This window comes from Silurus meridionalis, chromosome 2 (genome assembly GCF_014805685.1).
Source record: "Silurus meridionalis isolate SWU-2019-XX chromosome 2, ASM1480568v1, whole genome shotgun sequence".
NCBI classification, from domain to species: domain Eukaryota; kingdom Metazoa; phylum Chordata; class Actinopteri; order Siluriformes; family Siluridae; genus Silurus; species Silurus meridionalis.
In genome coordinates this window covers 18,899,849-18,924,436 of record NC_060885.1, presented here as the reverse complement: position 1 = coordinate 18,924,436, position 24,588 = coordinate 18,899,849, and the positions used below count along the sequence as shown (strand labels likewise).

General features: G+C 36.2%; 1 protein-coding gene across 15 annotated transcripts in view; it reads left to right on the top strand.

Annotated features, from left to right (window-relative positions):
• The window catches only part of col13a1 (collagen, type XIII, alpha 1), a 74,471-nt gene that overhangs the window by 44,747 nt on the left and 5,136 nt on the right, over positions 1–24,588 (top strand). For 6 of the 15 annotated variants that reach the window (XM_046869450.1, XM_046869550.1, XM_046869531.1 and 3 more), the window contains 30 exons: positions 267–308; positions 782–844; positions 2,696–2,788; positions 2,984–3,025; positions 3,154–3,171; positions 4,010–4,045; positions 4,296–4,340; positions 6,134–6,160; positions 7,583–7,627; positions 9,376–9,420; positions 10,947–10,982; positions 11,065–11,109; positions 11,781–11,858; positions 11,947–11,973; positions 12,055–12,090; positions 12,183–12,239; positions 12,334–12,357; positions 12,464–12,508; positions 12,635–12,679; positions 12,782–12,916; positions 13,248–13,319; positions 13,462–13,506; positions 13,688–13,738; positions 13,968–13,994; positions 14,109–14,195; positions 15,756–15,791; positions 17,077–17,130; positions 17,248–17,301; positions 17,488–17,523; positions 21,315–21,401. In XM_046869450.1, the coding sequence (XP_046725406.1) occupies positions 267–308; positions 782–844; positions 2,696–2,788; positions 2,984–3,025; positions 3,154–3,171; positions 4,010–4,045; positions 4,296–4,340; positions 6,134–6,160; positions 7,583–7,627; positions 9,376–9,420; positions 10,947–10,982; positions 11,065–11,109; positions 11,781–11,858; positions 11,947–11,973; positions 12,055–12,090; positions 12,183–12,239; positions 12,334–12,357; positions 12,464–12,508; positions 12,635–12,679; positions 12,782–12,916; positions 13,248–13,319; positions 13,462–13,506; positions 13,688–13,738; positions 13,968–13,994; positions 14,109–14,195; positions 15,756–15,791; positions 17,077–17,130; positions 17,248–17,301; positions 17,488–17,523; positions 21,315–21,401 (1,533 nt within the window). The remainder of the gene's footprint in view (positions 1–266; positions 309–781; positions 845–2,695; positions 2,789–2,983; positions 3,026–3,153; positions 3,172–4,009; positions 4,046–4,295; positions 4,341–6,133; positions 6,161–7,582; positions 7,628–9,375; positions 9,421–10,946; positions 10,983–11,064; positions 11,110–11,780; positions 11,859–11,946; positions 11,974–12,054; positions 12,091–12,182; positions 12,240–12,333; positions 12,358–12,463; positions 12,509–12,634; positions 12,680–12,781; positions 12,917–13,247; positions 13,320–13,461; positions 13,507–13,687; positions 13,739–13,967; positions 13,995–14,108; positions 14,196–15,755; positions 15,792–17,076; positions 17,131–17,247; positions 17,302–17,487; positions 17,524–21,314; positions 21,402–24,588) is intronic. The other 9 variants (XM_046869539.1, XM_046869504.1, XM_046869494.1 and 6 more) reach the window with 7 other exon arrangements.

The window sequence follows — 24,588 nt, the reverse complement described above, 5'->3', positions numbered from 1 at the left end:
GAACTTTAATGTTTTTTTAGCTCAAAGTGTAATTTTTGGTTTGGCCTAGACGCATTGCAAACCAAGTCAGGTTTCAGGCTTTGGTGCTTTAAATACCAGCTTATATATTTTGTTAAAATGGGTATGTTACAAGAGTGAGGAATAAAATTTCTATAATGCTGAAAGGTCCTGGAAATGTAAGCGGTTTAAGAACACTATTGTAGATTAGTGGGCATTTGGTTAGTGACTTTTTAATCTGTACTTTATAATGCTGGTGATCTCAACAGAAACGGCGTATTGTCCACACATGTGCTGGAGGACAGGCCACAGTAAGTCTGTTGCTAAACTCTCTTTGTGGCAAGACTGAAATCTACACTGCACTGATGCAGGACACAGGAACCAAATCACAGTGGACTGAGATATCTAAATCCAATTAATATAAAATATTTTCTGATTAACCTTATTCAATTATCCACCCTTTGGGCTTGGATGCTGCATATGATTTGACTATTATTTTAGAATATTTATCTCACCACTGTAACTTAGACTGCTGGGTCCTGTTTGTCAGTTCTCATGCCTTTTTTCCACACATTTTCTCCCTTCCACCTTGATCTCTCTTGTTTATCTCGCCCTGCCTTGCTGTTTCCCTGTTATAGACTCTTTTGCATTTATTTCTCTGTTTCTTTTCCTTTTTCCCCTCTGCATCTCGTTGACTCCGTTTCCTTCCTTTGGCCTGCTGGTCAACATGTTGCCCTCGTGACTTTTTGCACTGCGGCCCACCTGTGCTTTGTGACCTGAGCAGATGTTGCCCATCACCGTGCGCAACATGCCCTCAATAAGCCCTCTAATTCTAAAGCGCCTCAAGGTACATCTCTCTATGCCACCCTTCTTACCACTGCCGAAGGATGCCAGCCACTGTCGACCAATTGCCAGACAAAAAAACATCCCCAATCCCATTAGTAACCCTCCAAGGAACCACTGTGTTTGTTAGAAATGTGAGAACAGCAACAAAAAATGTTCCAGACCTTTATTGAGCTATTTCAATTGAAATCTTTTTATTTGAGATTTTACAATGGTTTCTCAGTTTGACATTTGTAGTCATGATTTAGTGTTTATGGGCATAATGAAACACCGGCATGCCAATTCCCAAAGCTATGCGCATTTATATTTTTGTTCATTAAATCTTTAACCCAATGCCAAAGCAAGCTTTCCAAGAAATAAGAAATTGTCTGTCCTCACCCAGATCTCCATGGTTATTTTATACAAGGAAATAGGTCATTATTGGGACACTGACAGGAGGTCTGCAAAAATGCAAAAAATAAAAGAAAGTTTTTTTCCTTGATGAGAAGTCTAAAAACCACAGTGGTCAAGAGGGTTAAAGCTATTGATTGAGACAAATTATGTTATCTCAAGATTTGTTTCCATCTCCTTCTATAAAGGAGGGATTGTTACAGTTTACATTTATATAAACCTATAAAGAACAAAAAACTACATTTGAAAGAGGACATCCCATTCTGCAATTTTTATAATGTCAGCCTAAAAGTAATAACGAAATGGGATAGAGAGCTTATTTGCCAGGAAAGTGGGGTCTGTCCAAAGTGCTTCCTGCTCTCAAAGTACATTTACACTGTAATGGCTTACTTGTACACAGTGCCCTGGCATAGAACGATTTCGGCTGGCATCCATCCACTGTATTGTTCCTTCAGGTAAATGTGTGTGATTGTGCCAGAATAGTGCACCATGTTTGGATACAGCATTTCCACTGTTAAGGGGCCACCGACTAAAGAAAAAAATTGGAAAAGGCTTTACTTGAGGACATTCTCTACTGATGCTTGCCTGGTCTGAATAAGCATAGTGAAAGGAAATAATTTAGTAAACTTGCTTATGGGATAATAAATCATGTCTACTTGAGTCCTGTCTAAGAATTAACGAAGAAAAGATTGCTTCTAAATTTAAGGATGTGTTATCTATGTTTATATATATATATATATATATATATATATATATATATATATATATATATATATATATATATATATATATATATATATATATATATATATATATATATATATATATATATATATATATATATATATATATATATATATATATATATATTAACAAATTGGTGCTACTTCTTTTTTATATACCCCCCCATGTAATTTGGCTACGATTTCTTTTTTTTTTTCTACTTCTGTATTGTTTTTTTTACACAATTTTTTTTAAGAACATGCCTTCCAGGTTCTTATGTTGACAGGGTCTTGAGAAAACAGAATGAGTGAGAGGTTTCCTGGTCAGTGGTCAGACTCTGAAGCTTTTTAAGTGAACCTAAACCACATTGGCACAGTTATAACACATATATACCGCCAAAACTCAATGGCAGCGATTGTTTTCCAAACATGGTTCTCTCTCAGCAAAGTATAATAACCACCGGTAGAATAACCACTTAAATTACCCCATTCCATTTGTTGAAAGCCACAACATGCTTTAACTTCTTTTTCAACTCAGCTGAAGGGGTTTGTTTCCTTTCCATTTCAGTCTCTGTAATTCATCAGGTAAATTCAGCTTCCACTTTAAATACCTATCATATAGACTGGAATTGAAACAGATGAAATCCTAATGCTGATGTTGAATGTGTTTTTTGATTTTTTTTTTTTTATAAAAAATAATATATTGGCATCTCTGTCTAATATTGTAATGTGCTGTCTCTCAGCAGGGTGAGCCTGGAGCACTTGGACCACCAGGCCCTCCTGGCCCCCCAGGGCCTCCAGGTATCCCAGGATTGATTGGTGCTAATGGGCCACCGGTAAAAGTCACTTATGTTTTTTTCCTAGAGTTAGGACTAATCTTGTATTTTTTTTCTGTATGTTATATATGAATCTAGGGTAGATGCATGTTACCTTTTTAAAATTATCTCACTATAGAGTACTAATATATACTATAATTATATACAAATAATTTATTGTATTATTAATATATGGAAATATATTTTATGATAAAGGGAAAACCTGGAGAACCTGGAAAACCGGGAAAAGATCTTAGGGTGCGTAAAAGCATAACTAACACTTATGTCTTATAGACAGCAGCTTTTATAGCATAAATATTTTACAATTATCATTAATTTATTTTGTGTTTTAGTAATAAGAATTGCTTTTCTTTTTTAATTTGCAGATGTTGACAGGAATGAAGGTAAGCTTGTGTACAATGTAAAGGAAATAAATTGGTTGATGTTGAAACATTATTGCGATAAAACAAAACACTGTGGTAAACTATCAAAAGTGCCAGAGATACTGGTTTAATGGCTTCTTGCTTTTTTCTAAATGTCAATATTTTGATTTTGTCAGACCTCACACAGTACAGTACACTGCTATTGAAAGGTCAAGTTGATTAATAATTACTTTACAAACCTAGCAATTAATTACATCTGGCAAGTTGTCCAATATTCTGGCAAAGATTTCTAGCTTTAAACTTTTTGAGTTTTAATGCAGCTGTGTCAACAGCATTTCTTTAGGTGTTATAAACAGGCCTAGGTTCAGACAAGGTTCAGTCATTTACAGGGAGAGCGCAGGCTTGTGCTACCAGTACAACAGTAATACGCTGCATTTCACTGCTCTGTGTTGCTGTTGGATAATTCTCCATTTCCCCCAATGCATTAATTGCTATGGATTGTTTAGATTGGAGAATGTGAACAGTTGTAAGTTGGAACATACCGGACTCATAAAGTAGCACAATGAAGCTCTTTATAACAGCCACATAACGGTGTATCACAGCAGGAACCACACAAGTCTTTTGTGGAAAGCCACTATAAAAGAATAACTCCCTGCAAATTGGCCAAATAAAAAAAAAATTGGTATGACTTGATATCATTTGAATATCAAGCAAAACTCCATTTATTAAGGCAAATAATTTTTCTGACAGATCATTGATTATATACTTCAGTGCAATTTTGTATTCCATCTGGGAAGTAGATGGATGGCATTGGATTGTAATGGCTAACCTGAATACTCTCACTTTTTTTAAACTTCAGGGAGAACCAGGTATACAAGGCGTACCAGGACAGAAGGTAGGATTTTCAAGTCAATGGAAATCAATTGTATATTTAAATTGTTGACCCTTTTACAATAAAGAAACATGCAGTGTTTAGAATCTTGAATGCAGTAAAGCAGAAAATAGAATTGTCCAATGTCATTGTCCAAATCATGTGTTATACAATTCATGAACGTGCATAATCAAAGCTATTAAAATGGACTAAACCAGCAGTAGAGTATAAGTAAGCATGTTCTACGACTAAAACTGCTGCGTTTTCTATCCAGGGTGAACGTGGTGAGACAGGATTCTCTGGTCCTGAAGGCCCCAGGGTAAGCTTTGCTAATCTTTGATCATTATAATTATCTTACAGAACAGCTCATTCCACTCACATGTTCCATAACATCTTTACAACAAATTCTGTGTGCCACAGTTAGTTATGAAAGTTGCCTAGGTGTGTTTCCACATGTGCAATGTTCAGTCCATATGACTGGAAACCTGGTGCATTTTTTTAGTGTGGTTTGTTTGAGCATAAAAGAACTCAGCAATCACACTTCAGAATTGGCTAAAACCACTTGTTTCAGTATGGGTCCAAGTGAAACCTAGCACAGTCTGATTATATGGAGAAAGTGATTTGACACTGAGGAGATCAAAATTGTAGAAATTAAACAAAACCTGAACATTATTAATGGATTATGTGGAGTTTTCTTTTTTCTTTTTTGTAAATGTTAACTGCTGAGCCGTGAGATGCAAACTGAGCCAAAGGAAAGAACTGAAGCACGGCAGAAATGCCATGTGTTCTGGATGTCTGGAATGCTAAAACAAAAAAGAAAATTCTAAATAAAACAACAGCAAAAAAACTTGGATACAAGTCAATACATTCGAAACAAGTTTATATATTTACCAAATCATTTATGTAGTGCCAGCTCTGTGTTCTCCATGGCTGGGTGAGTTTTCTAATTAGTACACACACTTGGAAGAATGTTTACTTTGTTTCATTGGAAGCATGTGATGAGTACATTTTCAGCACAACATTCACTTTAGCCAATGTTTTCTTTTGCTTTGTGGTTTATTTTTTGTCATATGCAGTGTAAAACCAAACCAGATAGCAAACAATCCACAAGTATGAATTTCATTCTGACTGGGACCGCGTTAATGGACTAACGTGTAAAAGTACCTTAAGAAAACATGTTCACAAATATACACACAGACAGAGAGAGAGAGAGAGAGAGAGAGAGAGAGAGAGATTCATATTGAGCCAGTCTCTATCTTCCTACATCATATTGATTTCACTCTATTTCCTAACCTAAAAGCCTAAAAGACTTTCCCACACTTCAAAATGTCTAGTTTCTTTGTTTTAAATCTCTTTTACGTATTCATAACAAAACTGTTCACATTTCCTTTCCTTTTCTTTCCATATGTTTTTCTGTACTTCATTTGCCTTTCTCATACACATATTTAGCACTTTCCTGTCAGTCCTGTCCGGAATATGACTGACACTTTTGTGAGCATTTCTTACCAAGTTCAAAATGCCAATAGTTTTATTATTTCAATAGAAATGAACTTTACCATTGAATAGCCCATATGTTTCCTACTGTGTAACCTCTATTTTAAACTCTGTAACAACCTGCTACTCCATTTGCTTAATATTGGGCCTTGTAAACTTTAGATTTCTTTCACAGACATAGATATTTTCCCATGCGGCCATCCAAAAAAAGATCTTGAGCCAGGTTATGAGTAATCATGTCATATGGGGCACAGCAGATTTTGGGAAAAACACATTGTTAAGAAATGTTTTTCAACCCAGCTTGAAACGTAACCACTTTTCAGAGAGTATGCCACAAGTTTGAACATTAAACAATATCCCAGGATTATAACCGTAGCTCTAGGCTGCTAGTTTGGTTTTTTTCTTAGCTGACATGCACTTATAGAGATGCACAAATATGAATGTAAAGTAAGTGTAGTGCCTCCTACCTGCACAAATTGCCTCAGTCAAATTGGTTTTGACAAGCGAGTAACTCAGGTCAATTCCATTACCTTTTAAAGGATAACATATTGCAGTTTGTGTCATGATGCATGTATAATGTATTTTTGCTATTTCTGTTTTTTTTTTTTTACACCTTAGGGATCCAAAGGGGATCTAGGTCAGAAGGTAAGACAACTTTTTTTTTCTGAATTTGGTACATTTTGGGATGGTTGCACAGAAATTTAGCCTTGTAATGCAACAGCACCCTCTATATCCATATCTGATTATTGCTCCAGATATCCATAGCTGCATTTCTGTTTTCACTATTCAATTCAGTCTAATTGCGAATTCTTAATTGTGAACAGTTATTCAGTCCTAGTCTAATCACTTCAGTTCTGCAATACCATTCACACAGCTGGTGTTTGGGCTTCTACCTGTCCAATATAAAAAATATAGACATTCAGTTGCTTCTTTTTTTTTTTGATAATCAAAATAATCATCTAATTTAAATCACAGTGGTTCTGGCCAGGTAGTTACAAAGTATAATTTAAATGCTCAATGTTAATGAATGGTATCTTTGTTTACCATGCAAATGTTACATCTGACCATTCGCTTGCACCCACAAGAAAATAAAATACTTCCCACACGTGTGACATTTGTTGCATTCTGTTGGATCACAGTCCCAGTGTGCACATTTAGTCTTAACCAGATGTCCTGTGAACTTTTCTGGCAAGCTTTCTGACAAACGCATATTGCGCCTCCTATTGGCATCTGTATTTGTGTTCATTTGGAAACCATTATCTGTTCATTTTGATTATTGTATTTGTATTCTGTTTCTGGAGATTTGGGAAAATCACTTCACTGCATAAAAAAGTTATAACAATATACAGTGAAGATAAATAAGCAATGATAGAGTATGTTTTGACTATTAGTCAGGTTTCTTTTATTAGTGACATTGTAGGTTGGTTAATGCATTTGCAGTTGGGATTACACCATGCCATTTGGCACTTTCTCAAGGGAAGTATTTTCAGTCTGTTTACACCTGCTGATGTACAAATAGCCAGTAAAGGCCAGAGAGTATCGTATCTGTCTAACTAGCTGTGCTGAGTATTGTTTTCTGGAGCCAACAGTGCTACAGGCCCTACAGTAGAATGTAGCAGTGTGGCCTGCCAGCAACAAAGTCAGAGACAGGGTGTGATATCTTAAAATGTGAGGGACAGTCTGAAACCAAATGACAAATGCTAGTGCCACAATTCAGTGAAGTACATAGACCTTCTACCCAGTTCATTGCGTGTGATGGAATTTTCATTTCCCTTTAGGTCCTTTTACACTCACATACATGCCCACATACACAATGCTTTCATTTCTCAGGCCTTCTGGACCACCCATTGGGGTTCTGATAGTCTGATTTAAAACTGGACTTGTTTCTGATTTACAGCACATGATTTTCTCTCTAGTATTTGCCATGAGGCAATAAGATAAAAAATCTTGATTGGTCCTACACTAGTCTATTTGTTTGTGTTTGCATGTCTGTGTGTGTGTGTGTGTAAGACCATATGCATGTGTCCACTATTCCTTTAAAGATGTTTCCATCTGCATGATGTGTAGGGAGAGGAGGGGAAGATGGGTCTTGCAGGAGAAAAAGGAGAGAAGGTATCCTCTGAATGAATTCACATTTGTGTGAATCTCATCAATGCATGGTTTAAACCATGATTCTAATAGCATGAATATCTATAAAGTGGAGATCGTTATTTAATTTTTATTATAAATCTAAATTTGAACCATAATCACTGGTCTTAAAAGGATAAATGTCAAAATAGTATCAGAATGGCACATGCTGCTGCACAGATCTTGACCCACTGCATCAATAAATGATGAACTTTACATGTTTCTTGCTAGAGGCCACCACATTTACTCCATCATGTCACAGGAAAGCATTGCAAAAAGGATCAGAACAAAAGCTTTTTCACAGAAAAGGAGCTCCTGAAGACGTATCAGATACCCAGTGCTCTGATTTTGTAGTCCACAGAGTCCCATCTGTCTTCACTCAAATTCTCACCACAAACATTCACTGTCCCACTTTAGCCTGCTAGACATGTTGCATGACTGTAACGTGCACTGCTTACTGTCATGTGTCAGACTCTTGTGAAGGTAATACAATCCAGTAACTACATCATAAATTACACAATGTCACCACTCCAGTTGTTCTGTAGGCTAGACTATCTGCAGAAGATAGTGAGGTGATAAACACAACCTCTCAATTACAGTCATCCACCTCAACAGCTGAGAGCAGGACAGTCTGAACTCTTTTTGATCTCTATTTAATGAGATGAAACAGAGCAGACCCTTTTTCACCATACACTCCTCCACAGATGCAGTGATATCACACAGTGAAATCACTCAAAAAAAAGGAAAGAATCACAAGATTGCCATTACTAATTGCCATGAGTAGCAACTGAAAGAGAAAACGAGTTCCTTTCCCCATGTTGACCCTTCGGTTCTATAAAGGACCCTTAAGGGATTCTTCAGAGACAAACCAAAGAATAATTTAATGTGATTTTTAAATTGCAGTCAATTTTGTGCCTGTGTATTGAATGTGGAGAGCAGCTCTTTTTCCTCTAAGAGTAGGGAATTTATTTTCCCACAATTGCACTGTATTCCAAAGACCTCGCCTACAACACTTCACTGCAGAAAAGGAGAGTGTTATAAATCATCTATGGATGGCGTCTGTTAACACATACTGAACTGATCCACCATCCAGATTAGCACACCAGGGATGGAAAAGTAATGATAAGGATAGAGAAGATGTCAAGAATGATGTTGAGTTGAGCATTAAAAGAGATAATCAAATCAACAGAATATATGCAGTATAAATTTCCAAAACACATTGTCTGTAAAGTATATTTTCTCTTGCACTTCACTGTGGCTGGCTCAGGACTGGTCAGTGGTCGTGACAAGCAGCTGAGCATGTTGCACTCATGTCTCCAGTCCAAAGCCGCTCTTGAGTTCCTGGGATAATTAGCGCACTTTCAAACCACATATCGCTTGACAATGCGCACCCCTTTCAAGATTCTGACCGCTGCACCTGTTAGGTCTCATGTGTGTGTGTGTGTGTGTGCTCAAAGAGGGGATGATTTTACCATCCACTCAGTCCCACTGTCCTCTTAACTCTGCACATGCTGCATGGCGTCTGCCTTTCTGCACTTGACACATATGCTTTCTGTGGAAGCTTTTGAATTCCTAGAACCTTTTATTGGAGATGCTCAAGCCATTAACAGAACTGGCATTTTGGTTGCACAAAATGTGCTTAGCATGGCATCTGAAGATCTCTTTTAGTCTAACGGTATTTTAGATGTGTTATGAGTCTTTTAAAAGATAGAAAACTGATGCCCCTTTGACAGGGTGAGCGAGGGATGCCTGGAATACCTGGAAAACAAGGAGTGAAGGTAGTGTGCATTGAATGTGCTTTTAGTCATACACTATAATCTGTAGTTCTGCTTTATAGTTACTGCGGTTACTCACTTGCCATGGGTATTCATACATAAAAGCTTGAAATTTATATAAAATCAAGTTCTAACCTAGCATGCTGTCTGAAGGAGATTTGTATAGCAAAATGTTCAACAGGATTCAACATTGATCAAATAATTAAAATAATTTAGCAATAACAGAAATATAGTGCACAGTAGCTTTAAGATAAGAGACTCTACTCATGAATGTGTTGTGCGTACAATCCCCTTGGAAAGTATTGGAACAACAAGACCAATTTCTTTTGCTTTGTTAATCTTTTTAAAGAGCGAAAGACCCATTGCATAAGCACTGAGCACAGCCCAAAGGAATATCCTGTAGAAAGAACATAACCACTGTTTTACTAATACCCAGATACGAAACACTGACCGCTGATACGCTGACCGATTAATAACCACGTCATCTGATGACAAAAACTTTTTGAGAGAGGTAAATAAAAAACCCTCAAAACAACACTTTATGACATCAGCAACAACATTTAGAGGGTAAAGGTATCACAGTTCACCATTTGCCTTAGAGCTCAGCTACCTGTATATATAGGCGAGATCGGCAGATGCAAACTTCTCATTAGCTATTAAACTTAGACGGTCAGACTGGAAATCACATTTTAATACATGGACAAGCCACAAAAGTTCTGGACACTAAATTAGCCTTCACCAATGCGTAGACAAAAAATATTCAAAACATACCACAGATTAAGCATGGTGGGGGCAGTTTCATGGCTTCTATGGCTTCTTGCCTCTCTAATCTTCATTGATGATATTACTCATGATGTCATCAACATTTGGTCCAAAATGTTCTCATCTAAAACTGCCATGTTTTAGTTCACATCTTTTTATGAATCAGGAAATAAATGTTTATATTCTGGTCTATTGTCTCATATCCATCTTTTGATCTCAACCCCAAATGTCTGCAAAAGCTGTAGAATTGGCCTTGTCATTCCAGTACTGGCAGAGGGGACTGTAAACTTTTCTCTGTTTGTGGCTTGGAGGTTTTAAGGAATGAGAGAGAATAGGGAACTGTGACTAGCTTTGTGTGTTCATTATCAGACATGAAATAAATACCTATCGTGTTCTTTACTGTGAATAACAAAGCATTGTAGGGCAGCTCGTTGTGCCCCTGCCAGTGATCAGCCTTGGATGATTTGAACACTCAAAGCCTGACCAGATGTTGTAAATATAGACAATCGAGCATGTTGTCCAGTAATTGTTATAAGACTAATGGCATCTAAGTTACAGCAGTAGTTTACAGTTGATTTATTGTTTGAATTGGTTTATTCTGATTTGTGTTGATACTAATAAAGGCTTTTAATAATATCCATAAATGTAGATAATGTTTGTTTATAGCATTTAATTTGCTGGATTTTAGATGATAGGGTCTTTTTCTTTTTCCTTACTATTACTGTCTCTATTTTTTCTATATTTGGCTGTGCTTGCCTTTTATTCAGGGAGAACTTGGTTTTCCAGGGACTCCTGGTTTTAAGGTAAAGGTCTGAGAAATATAGTGACATATATCTCAATGTCCTAGCAATATTTAAACAAATCGTGTGTTTTCACTGTATTAAGGGTCAGGCAGGTATTCCCGGTATTCCTGGGAAGCGGGGCTATAAGGTAAGCCTGTAATGGGCATGAAAAAGCATGAGGTCCATTCACAATAATTGTCATGCTTTGTGCCCCCATGCTACTTTGGCTCTTTGTTACATCGCTTGAAGAAGTCATTCCACATCGCATTCATTACTGTTCTGAATTTATGTCATTTGTATATGTCCAGGCATGAAAACGTGTTTGAAACACTGACTGACTTTGCACTGTGAATTCATTAGGATTTTAGTTGAGTTCTGTTATTTAATCTGAGTTTTGTTTTGTTTAGTTTTTTGTTATTATTTTTTATCTAACTCATTTTTTTAAGTGTTTACTGCAATTAATTGAGATCTTATCAAGAGTCTCCTTGCTCCCAAGTTTCTGGAATATGCACTTGATTCGATATGAAGACCTTCATAAAACTTGCTCAAAAAGAATTAATGAACAAGTGAATAAAAGTGTTGATTAGTGCACATGCTTGACCCTTGTGTTCTCTTACTAAATGTATAGTGTTACAATTTGCTGTGTATTTGCAAATGATTGAATCTAAGTGAATGTAATTGAGTAATTGTTATGGAATTGTGTTATGCTATCTCATGTATTTGGTGTCAGTGACTACATTTTGCTAATTAATATTGTTAATCAGTATGACTACAGGTAAAAACTGGCTAATGAGCTTTTGTGTTTGTATCACTTGGCAGGGTGAAAAGGGGGAGCTGAGTTCTTCAGGAGTTAGCATTAAAGGAGAACCAGGAGTGCCAGGACTGCCTGGTTCCAAGGTACTGCATTTTAAGGATTGTTATTTAACTTGTCAGCACCTAATTATCAATTTCATCTGTTAACCATTTGTTATGTATTACATTTCAGGGTCAAAAAGGTGATCAAGGCATTAAGGTTAGTAATGTTTCCATTAGTAATAAAAAGCACTATATTGTTTCACTGATGTTTTATAGTAACTGTTTTGTCTGTCTGTAGGGTGATACCGGCTCTGAGGGTCATCCTGGACCGAGAGTAAGATAAAATTCAAACAATATTTTTACGTTTAAAGCCAATTAATTTTGTAAATGCATTTTTCCGTAAATGTGTTCCTTTGTGCATATCAGGGTCCTCCAGGTGCAACAGGAGAACCAGGAAAAATGTTAATCAACAACAATGAGAATGTATGTTATCCATGTCATCATATGAAAATTATTCATCTGCTAAAGTGCAATTTAGACATGCAGTATGATTAAATAAAATGTGTTTTTCTTTCAGGATATTCGCAATGTACAACTAATGGTGAGTGTTCACTGTATAAAAGAGAATGTCTACAGTTATATAATAGTGTGTAAGCTAATTAAACTAAATTATGTTTATTTAAATAACTATTTATATGTAAATACAGGGCCCACCTGGTCTACCTGGGCCTCCTGGATTACCTGGTTCGAAGGTAGCGAATCTTTCATATTTTACAATTATATCATTAGTATACCAACTGGCATGCATTTTACCAGTAACTATAGACTTTTTGTCTTATTAACATTCTATTAACATTTCTACCCTCTACTGTAATAAGGGTGACGTTGGACTACCTGGGCCTCCTGGCCTTGATGGAGAAAAGGTAAAATCATGTTCCACTCTTTTTGTGATTAAATATAAAAAATTGGATGCAGCTGTTGTTGGTCAAGGTAGATGGATGAAACTGAACAATTACACATCTCAGGGTCCTCGGGGAAAAGTGGGAGAGCCTGGACCTATTGGTCCACCTGGACCTGAAGGGCCACGAGGAGAGGGAGGAATTATTGGCTTACCTGGACCTAAAGGGGATAAAGGTGACCTGGGTCCCTCTGGTTCACCTGTGAGTATTTAATTAACCTGACTTACAAAATTTGAACTTCTAAGCTGTCACTATCAGAAATACATTTTTATGTATGTTCTTTAAGATGTTTTTAGCTCTGTAACATCTGCAAGGCTATTATGGCAATTAATCTATGCATAAGTTGAACAGTTGAATCCTTGTGTGTTGTCACTGTAATAAATGTTTTTATGTGGGAAGCATTGCGTTCCTAATTTATTACTCATAGATCAAGTTCAAGTTGTGTTTTATTTGAGGTGTCAATTGATTAAATAAAACATTTCCATACTGGCAGTACTTCATTTTAATTTCCTAATTTCTTTCCATTCTGTAGGGTTTAGATGGCCCTACTGGTGAAAAAGGGTCTGCAGGGCCTCCTGGGCCCATTGGATTACCTGGCTCAATGGTACACAATCGTTCCCCCCTTGGTTTTATCTTACTGATGCATAGGCATTAGATATCATCAAAAAACAATGTTTCTGATGCTATTTCTTTATGTAATGAAAATATGAATAATATAGATAAAATGTGCTTAACATGTTTTTCAGGGTCAGAAAGGTGAAAGTGGAGAGAGGGGGAAAAATGGAGACCAGGTAAATGTTCCTGTTTGTTTACTTACATTGTCCACTCTCTCCAGTTGTATCAGCAACATTGATGCTTAAGCAGCTACACACACATGCAAAAGAATTGTGTTTACCAATTCACATGCTATTAGAGCTCCCTTTCTCGTTTGAATATCAATATTGATGGGTATATGTTCTCTATTTTTCTTAGATGTATGGCCCACCAGGCCCTCCAGGACCTGCAGGGCCAGTGGGGCCAATGGTGAGGATAATACATCTTTCTGACAGTTGCTTCACAAGATTTTGATGAAGAATTGAATAATTGCCCTGGCGTGTTAGAAAACACATTTCTGTACTCAATACAAGTCAGTATGAAAACATTTCACACACATCAGGATGAAGTTGTAGAAGTAACAGATGTTGGTAAAAATCGCACTGTAGATAATTTCGTTGTAATACACAATTCAAACATTCATTGTTTTATTTTTTAGGGACCTCCAGGACTGTCAGGGCCAAAGGTGAGGATGATACTATACTGCAGTATCCACATTGTCACATCTTAGCATTTTGTTATATTTTTAAATATATAATACAACTCAGGGAATGTTTATTTTGTGTGTTTCTTCTGCTAGGGGGAGCCAGGTCTGGGTGTAAGAGGAGAGAAAGGATCACTCGGACAAAAAGGAGATAAAGGAGACAGGGGTCATCTTGGACTACCGGTATGCACATTTCTGTATTGTTCTTGTATGTCAAGTGTTTATTTAGCACTCAGGCTAAATGTCTTAAAAAGCAAGTAGTTATATTCAAGTATCCAAATAAGAACATTTTCTTTCAGCTTATGCTATAAGGAGCAAGGGACATCCTGTATGTTAAAGTTCTGTATAAAAATACAATATGACTAATATGCTGCTGCTTTCTGTGGCATTAAAACTGGGCTTCACTGGCTGTTGGCTTATTGAGTGCAATGGTGTTAGGTTGCATGAAGCAGTGAATGTCCTTGTGTGCACAAAGTGCATGGAACAGACAGACAGACAGACAGACAGACAGACAGACAGACAGACAGACAGACAGACAGACAGACAGACAGACAGACAGACAGATAGATAGATAGATAGATAGATAGATAGATAGATAGATAGATAGATAGATAGATAGATGACAGACCAAACTGTCAATGATAATTGCTTTAAAATATATGACAGACCAAGCTTAGTACCAATGTCTCTAGTAGTATTATTTTTTTTTATTTTTTAGTAAATGTATTGTTTGGTAAGCAAAATAAAGTTATTTAATAGAAACCTTACTAAACATCACAATCCTCTATATAGTGTTTTTGATGAAATCTCTACAGCAAAAAGGATCAGGAAAAGATGCCTAATATTAATTGCATGCAAAAGTGTGTGAGTAAAAAAAGCCTCCACAATAATAAGTTGTGTAATAATGACTGTTTTTTTTATAAAATTATTATTTCTTACATAATTTATGATGTTTTTTTTATGTTAAAAGGCATGCAATCAATGTTGTCCATTTTAAATATCAGGGGAACTTTTTCTAACTTTTGGTGTCTTTTAATGGTGTTAGTCATTCAGAACCCTGTTCTTGTCACTCAGTCAGTAGCACAATAACTCCTTTTGCACTTAACCAAAGTCCATGTCAGAAAAAACTGCTGAAAAATTAAAGAAACATTTAAAAGAAATGCAAATGTAAATGCAAACTAGTTCAAGTCTAGTTCAAGTCTAGTTCATGTATTAACTGGGTAATTTGCCATGATCTTGTTTGAAAACCTTGTCCATTAAAATATAAAAAATAGTTTAACTTTAGTATAGTTTTTTTTTGGAAAGCAGACATTTTACATTACACAATTTACATTAGCACAGATGGAGTTTTTCTGTTCTTATAAAGTAAGGTTTTCTTATGACAGGGACAATGCATAGGTCGGGATATAACTGTATAGTAATTTTTACCACCAGTCTCAGGAATGAAATAGATTACATACCCCACTCTTCTTGTAATCATTGAACCATGTTCTCAAATAATGCATCAAAGCACTTGGTCAGGTTACAGCTACTCAGAGAAAGTGACTTACATGGATGTGGAAAGTTAAAAGGAGTTACTGTCTACTTCTCACATCATCAGCCACACTGTCACTCCTCCATCAAAGCTATTTTTATGCTACACAAATCACTGCTTTACTCACCCCACACTCCCTTCCACACCCCACCCCACCCCACCATCTCTATCTCTCCCCTCCACTCTCTAACTGTTTACACACTGTCCAGGGGGCTCATGGTTTAGACGGCAAGCCTGGTCCAGTGGTGAGTGGCACAAGACCCGTTCCCCTCACCTCATCTCTTCTCATCTCCCTTCTTCTCCCTTTGTCTTTCTGCTTTTACAGTCTGCCTGCAACTGCCTGTGTCTCTAAATACATATGTGATTGTGCTTGACTCTTTTTCTGCTTGTTTTGCCTTTTATATTTTCCATATTGCCCGTTGGTTAAAGTCTTTGTTCAGACACTTGGTGAGGCTGGATTGGCATGGGGATGGCTTTTGAGATTACATTGCTCAGAAGCCTGTTTGCCTGTAACCTCTTGCTTCTTCCAAAACACAGAATAAGCCACACAGTTTCTTACTTGTCAGCATTGAGCTGATTGATTGGATGCATGAGTAGAAAACGGACAGCTTTAAACTAAGATCAGTAATCTCTTGCCTTTCCAGCCTGCCATTTTCAGTATGTAAGATGGTCAGCCTATGATCATACAAATCAAGTCTTTATTCTTTAAAACAAATGTAACTTTGACCTTTGAGATACACCAGGAGAGCATGCTTGGATGCAGTTGCATGTTGTTTGATTACGGTCCTGCACATGGCTGAGCATACTGCAGGAAAGCAAAAGTTCCTTTCTGTTAAATTCTGTCCCAAGTCAAGAAATCAGAGTTGAAGATGGATTTTTTAAATAATTTTCCAGATCAATAATATTTTGAATAGTCAGTCTTATAGTACTCCAATGGACAGTGCAGCTCAACAAATTATCTATAGTCTTATGTTGATTCTACCATAAGATACAGATAGCCATGCTGTGTGAGCTATCCTGTTTAGTGGATAAGTTTTATTAGGATTAGAATTGCTGTGCCCTCACGCTGGGGTTACAAAAATTATAAAATGATGGCTTGGTGATTCTATTCTAAGCTGTTTATCTCATTGGACTTGGAAAAGAGTTGTTTTGGTGAAAACATATAAAACAACTGCTTTCTTACATAAACATTTTATTTACTATGTGGTCACTAGCAGAAAATTTCCAAGCGGTTGTCCAGCTAGTTATTACAAATTTAACAATGACTTGAATGCTTTTAAAGTAAGTGTGGAATTACAGTAAGAATCTATGTGAAAGCTCAATGAATAAAGTTCCTTTGCTTAGACCATAGATATAGACAGCAATGAGAAGAAAAGAAAAAAAAAAAGGATCAGAAAAAGCACATAGTCAACTCTGAAATGCTTGTTGATCTACTGGTACTTTCTCTTCCTTCATGACTGTGGCACCTAGAACCCTGAGATCTGCTAAAGGCTGAGTCATGTAAGAGTTTGACTTTTTTTTCTTTTAAAGGGCCTTATAGGACCGCCTGGTATATCTGGACCAGCAGGACCAAAAGGAGAGAGGGTGAGATACATTTATATATTTTTTTAATGATGAAAATTTGATAGAAATCATAATATCATTTACAATAAAATTCTGTCAATTTGTTGACTTGTTATGTATCCCATATTACTTGAACAGGGTGTAAAAGGAGAAATGGGAGTAGCAGGACCAACAGGGCCTCAAGGCATCCCTGTAAGTATACAGTATCCAAACTCGTTTTTACAGATCATGCCAATATAATACCAAGATAAAATTAATAAGCTAGTTTCAATAATGTAAAAAAAATGGTCTGCTGTTTTCTTGTGAAATAGATTGTAGACATAAAAATATGTGCACAACTTTTTAAATTCGTTCATATCTTTTCCCTTACATTATTAGGGCTTAGTAGGACCACCAGGAATAAAAGGAAACCGGGTAAGTTATGATGCTTTTGCATCTGAATTAGATATTGATTTAAAGACACAGTCTCTTAATAGGGAAGTTTTGCTTGTAGCACAAAATCCAGACTGCTATTATTTTTAGATCTGTTAAATCCAGTGTAGGAAGTACTGAGAGAACAGTTTGTTTATATTGGGATTAATATTTGCATATATACATTTATTCATAGTATAACAGCTGCTGTTAAAATGAGCAGAACAATGCTGGATTCAAAAACATTTAATATGTGTTTGTGATAGTAATGTTTATGCATGTATTTTTGTTATTAAAATAGGCTTTATTTTACTAGTTATGTTATTTTGCATTATTTTGCAGGGCATTTTTTACATGTTCAGTAATATTATGTTGATTATTGTTATATATTTTAACACTATAAATGTTAATTATGTAAATGTATTAATTAATAGAAAATATTTAAAAAATTTACATGGGAAACTGACAAAAACATTCAATTGCTTTCCAAAGGATAAACCATCAGTCCACAATTGATGGGGTTTGATTTGTAGTTTTAAACAGATGGCTTTGTGAATAAGGAACACATTACTGACTAGAGACATCAACAGTTAGTGGCCATCAGTGGGTAGTTCTCTCTCTTTTTTAAAAGAGGCCTAACACTTTTCTATCTAATTTCTCAATATTGCAGATTATAACTTGATGAATAGCACAGTTGCTAGATTAAAATTAATACATGATCAAATATATCATGTCTTAATATAATGTCTTCTTGGGAAAAACATTGGAACTTGAAAATTGAAATGTTATATAGTGCATATATCTATAGAAAAAAATAATAATTGAAAATTACGAATAAAAAGATTTTCTAGTAACAGGTGATAAGTACTGAATTATCATTAGCCAGAAATATTTTCACCTTGTCATTAGAAGCAAAGTTATTATGCGTAACATAATACAGTTTATATGTAAAAAGTTCCTGCAAAATCAAATATATAATTATCCTATGGTCAAAAGAGTATGTTTCTTTTTACCTCATGCACATTTCCATCCCTCATTCTTGCCACGATATCTGTGCTTCTCCTTCCTATTAACACTAATTTGCCATTGTCTAAAAACCTCCTACTTTAAAAGAATGTCAGTGTTCCTCCCAGCATCTCTTCTAGACATGTTTAGAAATAGATGTAGTTAGATTTTAGAGATGAGATTAGGGTTGGTGACAACAACCTAGCTAAATTCACCCAAACTTGTTCTTAAAGTTATATTAGTGGTCAGTTCAGCTGAAGTTGCTGGAAAGGGCCTATAGGACTCAGTACTGTTTTACTGTTTTCCTCCTTTGTCTTCCTTTCTTTTTCCGCAGGTCTTCCTCTCCTCTTTACCTCCCCTGCACCTTGGCCTGTGAGCCGTGGCTTTTTTTGCCGTCCTCTCTGTCCCTCTCTCCCTCCCTGGCCTCCTACTGCTCCTCTAATGTTCTAGTCTGGGTTACTACTCTTCCTTCCTCCTCCTGCCTTCCTCCACTTACTTCCCTGCCAGCTAGCCTTTAATGTCTTCTGCCTCAGATAGTGTGCACAGTTCTCAAAAAAAAAAAATCATCCTTCATCTTACTCAGGCCTACAGCTAGGTAAAGGCTTTGATTTGAGAATCATCAAAAGGCCTTTGTGCTACAAATAAAAAAAGTTTTCTAAAATAGTGAAAGGCTACACTTTTTAATGGAAAAAACTGCACAGCAAACAAAAGATCTAAATACTGCATGCATACAAGCAATGTTTTGACCCCTAATGAATTACTATGTGTATTTGAAAATTTTGATAATGGACATAATCTGTAAAAATAAAAATAAAAATGGAAAATAATTGTGAAAATCAGATTGAATGACCTAATAGCAAACTATTCATTTTCAACGTATAATTTTATGCTAAAGTGTTCAGGCTAATATACAGGGGTCTGAAACATGTAGAACTAATGGACATATGTTTATATGCATTTATCTTTTCAGCATTTATTTTGATGTTGAGTAATATGCAAAAACATAACACTGCAGCTGAGAAAGTACTTAAGATTGTTAGAGTGACAATGTAAAACATATGTAAACAATGAATAAAAAATATCGAAGGAAATTTAATTTTACACTTACTGGTTCCTGACTTTTCAGACACCCTGTAGTTATCTTCACGAGGTTTACTAGAAATAACATGATTTTTGATTCGGATTTTTACCTACTATCATTGTCTAGAAGGGTATAGCTGTTTTCAGCATGAGAACTGTGCACTCTGGTCAGATGCAGTTTCTACATCATGGAATAAAACATTTCTAGAATCTCTAAAAGAGCCTTAGACTTTGGTGTGCAAACCTAAAGTTTAAAAATGATTATTTATTTATTGTTTCACAGGAGTAAACTGAATGGACTCGCTGAGGTTTTACTTATATCATTTAATTAATTTTGATTATAATAATCATGTTATGGTGATAAATACAAATAAAAAAGAATGCCAACATCAATACATCAAACACTATTTTTTTATTCGAATTTATCACCATAACATGATTAATGTTAACATGAGAAATGTAAGCATAGACCGGTCTGAATACAAAGTGATTCAGACCGGTCTATCCTTACATTTCTATCCTGGTGCATGCCTTCCAGGATGACAATGTCTCCCTCTATGACTATAAAAATGATGTAAATCAAATGTTTTGGCCTTCACAGTCACTGTACCGCAATCCATTTCAAAACATATGAGTGATTTGTTAGACAAAGCTCTTTACCACTACCATCAAAACACAGAGGAAATAGGTCTTACAAGAATTTTTTTATCCTTCCAGTGCAGTTCTACATTATAAAATGCAAAATCCAAGGCACACTGAATTGTTCTTGTGATAGCACAACACCAGAGATCTATGATTTTTCTTTCATTTTTCACTTACCGTTTAATTTTTAGAATAGGCTAAATTAGGTCTAGATAATAAGGCTAAATTTGTTCTAGATGATGTTCTAGATTTCTTTATTTCTAAAAATGACTTTTAGTGTAGATGAGGAAGTCATTTTCACAAATTGCTGTATATTTTGAGCCTTCACATTACATCACTGTGTAATATATTATTATATTACACTGCTAAATGCAAATGTAATGCAAATGTAAATGTAATATAACTACTGAGATTATGAAATCCCATCTGAAAATAATTGCGATGCCAAATAATATAAATTACATACATACATACATACATACATACATATTACAGTTGGTTAAATAATGTAAAACCTTGTTCCAATTATGAACCCATTAAAAAAAAAGTTGTTAGAAATATTTTTTGTTTAGTAGTGCTGCTCTCCATCTAGTGGACAAACCTGTTCATTATGTAGTGCATGAGTTGATGGACATTGGTGTAGTTTTGGGACTAATTTGTTTTATTTATGAATTACATGGTAATGGGTTTATTTTCTGAGGCAGAAATGTATGACATTTTGATTAGTCAATTTAAAACATAGAAAAGTCTTCCTCAAGGCACTATATACTAGTCAATTCTGTGCTCACTGGTGGTTAAGTGTATTATTAGGCTAGAAAAAGGTTTGCACACCAATAGCTTTGGCTGACATCCCTTGTCTCTAACACCTCCACTCACACCTTATTCCCTTTCTTATTTTGCTTTATCTAAATTCAGTACAAAAACACATCCATTCTATATTCTTAAAACATATAAACATGTTTGAAATTATTCATAGTGATGGTGAATTTTTATATATATATATAATTATTTCTTCAGTTCAAAGGGAGGACTAAAATTTGTCTTTTTAAATGCACTGTTGTTTGCAGGGGGAAAGGGGCAAGAGAGGCAACAGGGGGGCCAAAGGGGATAAGGGAGACCAAGGAGCCCCAGGATTAGATGCCCCTTGTCCTTTGGTATGTCCTTTGTTTAATGTGCCACATCAAGACTAAAGGTGCCAATGGCAGTTTGGCTAAGCAGAGTCCCAAAAGCCATAGACATCACTGTATGTCTTGATGTGATATTAACTTATAACTAAATACCCAAAGTGGTTCTGGTCCAGATCTGGGATTTCAGTATTGATAAATCATATTTTTTTATGGAAAGGTTTAGATTATAGATTTATAGATTTATATGCACCAGTGTCATATACCCAATTGGAATGTAGGTTCAGTGTAGTTCTTCAGCAGGGACCAGAACCACCTTTGGGCTTTTTTCATTTACAGAATTGACAGGAATGGGAGGTGCTGCTGAGTGAAAATCACTAAGTTGAAATCATTAGCTCAGAGTTCTCTGGGGCCTTATCCTGAGGCTATCAGGACCAGTTTGCATGCTTCAGACTGGCCTGACCTAGAGGCTACTCAGTGGCCTGTATGGCTACTGTGGTATACCAGGTTGTTGATGTGGTTAATTTCATAAACAGGGTTTCCGTGGCTTTAAAGGGGAGAAAGGTGAACCAGGCTTGCCAGGCCTGGATGGGTTGGATGCACCTTGCCCTGTGGTATGGTTTTCTCCCTCTCTCCTCTTTCTCATTATCTCTCTGTCCACATATCTGTTCTTTTTTTGCTCTCGCATGTTTATTTGTTTGCCAACCCCCTAAAAAACTACATTGTATGTGTTACCTGATATTTAACTTGAAGAGCATAAAAGCACAGTGAATCACAGTAAATGCGAAGAGACTTTCAATTCCACTCCTGGGGACCAACTGTTCTGAACAATATACATGTGTATGAGGTGGTATCAAATATTTTCGAGACTCGCATGCTGCAAATCCGGTTGCTTTTGTTGAATGTCCTTCCTCAGATGCCTTAAAACCTGGCAGTAGAACTCACTATTGAAGGTACAGCCCCTGGGGACGAATTCTTAATGAACAATGCCACAAATGTCGTAAAGACGATAAGCATGCACGATAAGCTGCAAACCTGCATCGCCTTTTTCAGTGTTGGAGATGATGGGTTCTTCCACTGTGAAGACTGTTACTTTGTCTCAGGGTCTAACCTGTACACCCAAGTTTCGTCACCGGTAATGATTCTCGACAAGAAGGAAGGGTCATCCACGACATGCTGACACAGTTCTTGCAGACTTCTTTGCTGTGTTCCTTCTGCTCCTGGGTCAGCAGCCTGGAGACAAACTTGGCAGCTACACGGCCCATGTTCAAATGACACATGAGGATTACCTGGACTGTTCCGTATGACACACATCATGAACAAATTTCTGAATGATGAAAGGGGGTTAAGCTTGTCGAAGGTCCTTCTGATCTCTCATCGTTTTCCAGTAAAGTTCTTTAGCTCTTGAAATGCATGTGCCACTCAGAACAACTCATTGCAGAATGACTGTAAAATTGCACAATACTGTCAAAAGTCTCTGTGGCAGACTTGCCCAGTTTCTGCAGAATTTTACGTTGGATCTTTGTTCTAACTAGTTGTTGAAGATGAAATAGCAGACGTGGTAATGCACGTGGTCAGAATAGCACCGGTTGCACATCTCCGATGTACAAAGGATGTAGGTTTTTTTTGCACACTGACTTATTAAGGTCAATGCTCCCTGTGACTGTGCATGTAGCCTTGTGCTGTCATCTGTTGGTGTGTTATAAAAACTAGTCTCAAAACTTTTTGATACCATGTCTTGATAAAACCACTTGATAAAATTTATCAGCAGGTTGATAATTACTTAATCAGCTTGACTGAGAGTGTCAGCAGTTAGTAATGTTTCATATGATGAAGGGCAGTGAGTCCCCATGGTAGGAATCAGAAACATTTGTTTCAGTGGATTTCATTGATAGGAAATCAGAAAAATGCATTTTGCATGTCTAAAGATTCTATGAAGATAATGTTTGAAAGCTAAGAAAGCATGGATTTTTAAAATCCCTCCCAGTGCACTGGATGTGTATATCCAGTTCTTATAAGTCCTAAATATACTACATATGGAAAAGGTGTTAGAAAATTAAGTCCTAAGTGTTAATTGACTCTAGTTTCCAAGATACAGCTTAAGGTCAAAATTGCATCAGAATAATTCAAAATTAGAAAGGAGGGGGTGTGGGGGTGTTATGCGTCATTAATTTTCTGCAAAGTGTGATATAACAATGTGAATGATTCCACACCAATTATTATAAATGTATCTTTTTATTGATACCAGTCACATAACTATTCATTTATTTTTTTTATTATTCTTTTTTTCATGTAAGGTTTTCATGCTTTTTTCATGAAAAACTGACCGATTTGTGGGTGGGTTGGTCCCATTACTGTGGTAGCTTGCGATGTCCTAGTGGAATCTCTCCCCATGCTCCACTGCCCCACAGTTCAAATAGAAATAGTCTAAATGTGAGTGTAAGAAGTTGACGCAGATAAGTTGCACATGTAGTGCAACAATAATGGGGATTCCCAACTCTTGTCCTGATCCCTATTTTGCATCCAAAATATAGGTGGTATGCCTTTTTTACCACTGCCATTATACTGCACCTGCACAAATGTAGTAGAAGTTATCTTTGTTGTTTACACAGTTTCAAGGCATCTTGGCTTCTGAGGGAAAATATCATGTGAAAGGTCTTGAAATGTTAGGCAATGACATAAGCTACCAAATGTAACTGAATGATATGTAGATCTTGCCAAGGCAAATAATAATAAAAGAACAATAAAATACAATAAATTACTTTATTAAAGTAAAGTGAAGATACATTTATAAAATGTTTTTAATCTGGCACATCTAAGACAATATCTTCTAAAATATTCAGCAGGAAAATGGGCTTAACTGGGGATATAAAAGCCTTGATGATGAGCCTATGATTCTGAATATTGTAATATTCACTCACTGAACACTTAATTACGAACACAGACCTAGCACAATGCTAGTACTGGGTGCCATTGCTGTCAAAACAGTTATTAAACAGTTATATAAATTATACATGTCATTTCAAAAGATGGAAACATTCCTTTGAGGTTCTGCTCCATGCTGACATGAGTGACATCTTGCAGAGGTGCACTTTCATGCTGTGATTCTCTTGTTCTACCACGTCGATTCAGGTCTGGTAACTGGATAGGCCACTTTAGTCACCAAACACATGCTCATAAAACCAGCATTTGATTTTGGGAAAGTCTATTGTCATGC